At 45.1% G+C, this 2,173-nt stretch overlaps 1 protein-coding gene across 1 annotated transcript; it reads left to right on the forward strand.

Annotated features, from left to right (window-relative positions):
* The first annotated feature begins 1,380 nt into the window (after positions 1–1,380).
* On the forward strand, positions 1,381–1,907 carry LOC122422190 (60S acidic ribosomal protein P1). Its single transcript, XM_043438499.1, has one exon. It carries the CDS (start codon positions 1,509–1,511, stop codon positions 1,851–1,853), a length of 345 nt encoding a protein of 114 aa, XP_043294434.1. The 5' UTR covers positions 1,381–1,508; the 3' UTR covers positions 1,854–1,907.
* Positions 1,908–2,173: the final 266 nt, after the last annotated feature.

Genomic DNA, 2,173 nt, shown 5'->3' on the forward strand with positions numbered 1-2,173 from the left:
TAGGTTGTTTATGTGTATAAAATAGCCAATAGCACAGTTATTTTTTCTGTAGGGAGGGGAGAAGTGAGTCAGTTTAATTCTCTTCTGCAAATCAATTATTAAGCACTCATTTGAGTACTTTTTATTGAACAATTATTGTGTGTTAGATGCTGAGAAGGCTACTAATACTAATCAGGCAGGGAAGCCACTTCTGGATACTGACAGCCTAATAAGAGAGCCAACGTGGGTAGAGCACATGTAGATGATGCTGTGAACGTGCTGCACTCAATATGCCAGCAACTTTGGAAAACTCAGCAGTGACCTCAGGACTGGAAAAGGTCAGTTTTCATTCCAGTCCCAAAGAAGGGCAATGCCAAAGAATGTTCAAAGTGAAAGTGAAAGTCCCTCAGTCGGGTCTGACTCTTTGCGACCCTACAGACTATACAGTCCATGGAATTCTCCAGGCCAGAATACTGGAGTGCATAGCCTTTCTCTTCTCCAGGGGATCTTCCCAACCCAGGGATTGAACCCAGGTCTTGCACATTGCAGGTGGATTCTTTACCAGCTGAGCCACAAGAGAAGCCCAAGAATACTAGAGTGGGTAGCCTATCCCTTCTCCAGCAGATCTTCCCAAGCCAGGAATTGAACCTCCACACAATTACACTCATTTCACACACTAGCAAGGTAATGCTCAAATTCCTTCAAACTATACTTCAACAGTATGTGAACCAAGAGCACAAAAAACTTTGGAAAATTCTTAAAGAGATGGGACTACCAGACTGACTTACTTGCTTCCTGAGAAACCTGTATGCAAGTCAAGAAGCAACAGTTAGAACCAGACATGGAACAACAGACTGGTTCAAAGTTGAGAAAGGAGAACGTCAAGGTTGTATATTGTTACCCTGCTTATTCAACTTATATGCAGAGTACATCATGCAAAATGCCGGGTTAGATGAAGCTCAAGCTGGAATCAAGATTTCCAGGAGAAATATCAATAATCTCAGACACTCAGATGATACCACCCTTATGGCAGAAAGCCAAGAGGAACTAAAGAGCCTCTTGATGAAGGTGAAAGAGGAGAGTGAAAAAGCTAGCTTAAAACTCAACATTTAAAAAAACTAAGATCACAGCATCCAGTCCCATCACTTCATGGCAAATAGATGGGAAACAATGGAAATGGTGGCAATAGAAACAGTTATTTTCTTGGGCTCCAAAATCATTGCAGATGGTGATTGACATTAAAAGATGCTTGCTTCTTGGAAGAAAAACTATGAAAAACCTAGACAGCGTATTAAAACGTAGACATCACTTTGCTGACAAAGGTCCACCTAGTCAAAGCTATGGTTTTTCCAGTAGTCATGTATGGATGTGAGAGTTGGACAATAAAGAAGGCTGAGCGCTCTTTCCTCCGCTGCCGCTAAGGTGCTCGGTTCTTCCGAGGAAGCTAAGGCCGTTTTGGGGTGAGGCCCTCACTTCATCCGGCGACTAGCACCGCGCACGGCAGCCCCCACCTAGCACTCGCCTGCACCATGGCCTCCGTCTCCGAGCTCGCTTGCATCTACTCTGCCCTCATTCTGCACGACGATGAAGTGACGGTCACGGAGGATAAGATCAATGCCCTCATTAAAGCAGCCGGTGTAAATGTTGAGCCTTTCTGGCCAGGTTTGTTTGCAAAGGCTTTGGCCAATGTCAACATCGGGAGCCTCATCTGCAACGTGGGGGCTGGTGGACCTGCCCCGGCAGCTGGTGCTGCACCAGCAGGAGGTCCTGCCCCAGCCACCGCTGCTGCCCCAGCTGAGGAGAAGAAAGTAGAAGCAAAGAAAGAAGAATCTGAAGAGTCTGATGATGACATGGGGTTTGGTCTTTTTGACTAAACCTCTTTAGTAACACATTCAATAAAAAGCTGAGCTGTTAAAAAAAAAAAAGAAGGCTGAGCATTGAAGAATTGATGCTTTTTAACTGTGGTGCTAGAGAAGACTCTTGAGAATCCCTTGGACTGCAAGGAGATCAAACTAGTCAGTCCTGAAGAAAATCAACCCTGAATATTCATTGGAAGGACTGATGCTGAAGCTCCACTATGTTGGCCGCCTGATGCAAAGAGGTGACTCACTGGAAAAGACCCTGATGCTGGGAAATATTGAGAGCAGGAGGAGACAAAGGTGACAGAGGATGAGATGATTGGATGGCATCACTG

This window comes from Cervus canadensis, chromosome 19, assembly GCF_019320065.1.
Source record: "Cervus canadensis isolate Bull #8, Minnesota chromosome 19, ASM1932006v1, whole genome shotgun sequence".
NCBI lineage: Eukaryota > Metazoa > Chordata > Mammalia > Artiodactyla > Cervidae > Cervus > Cervus canadensis.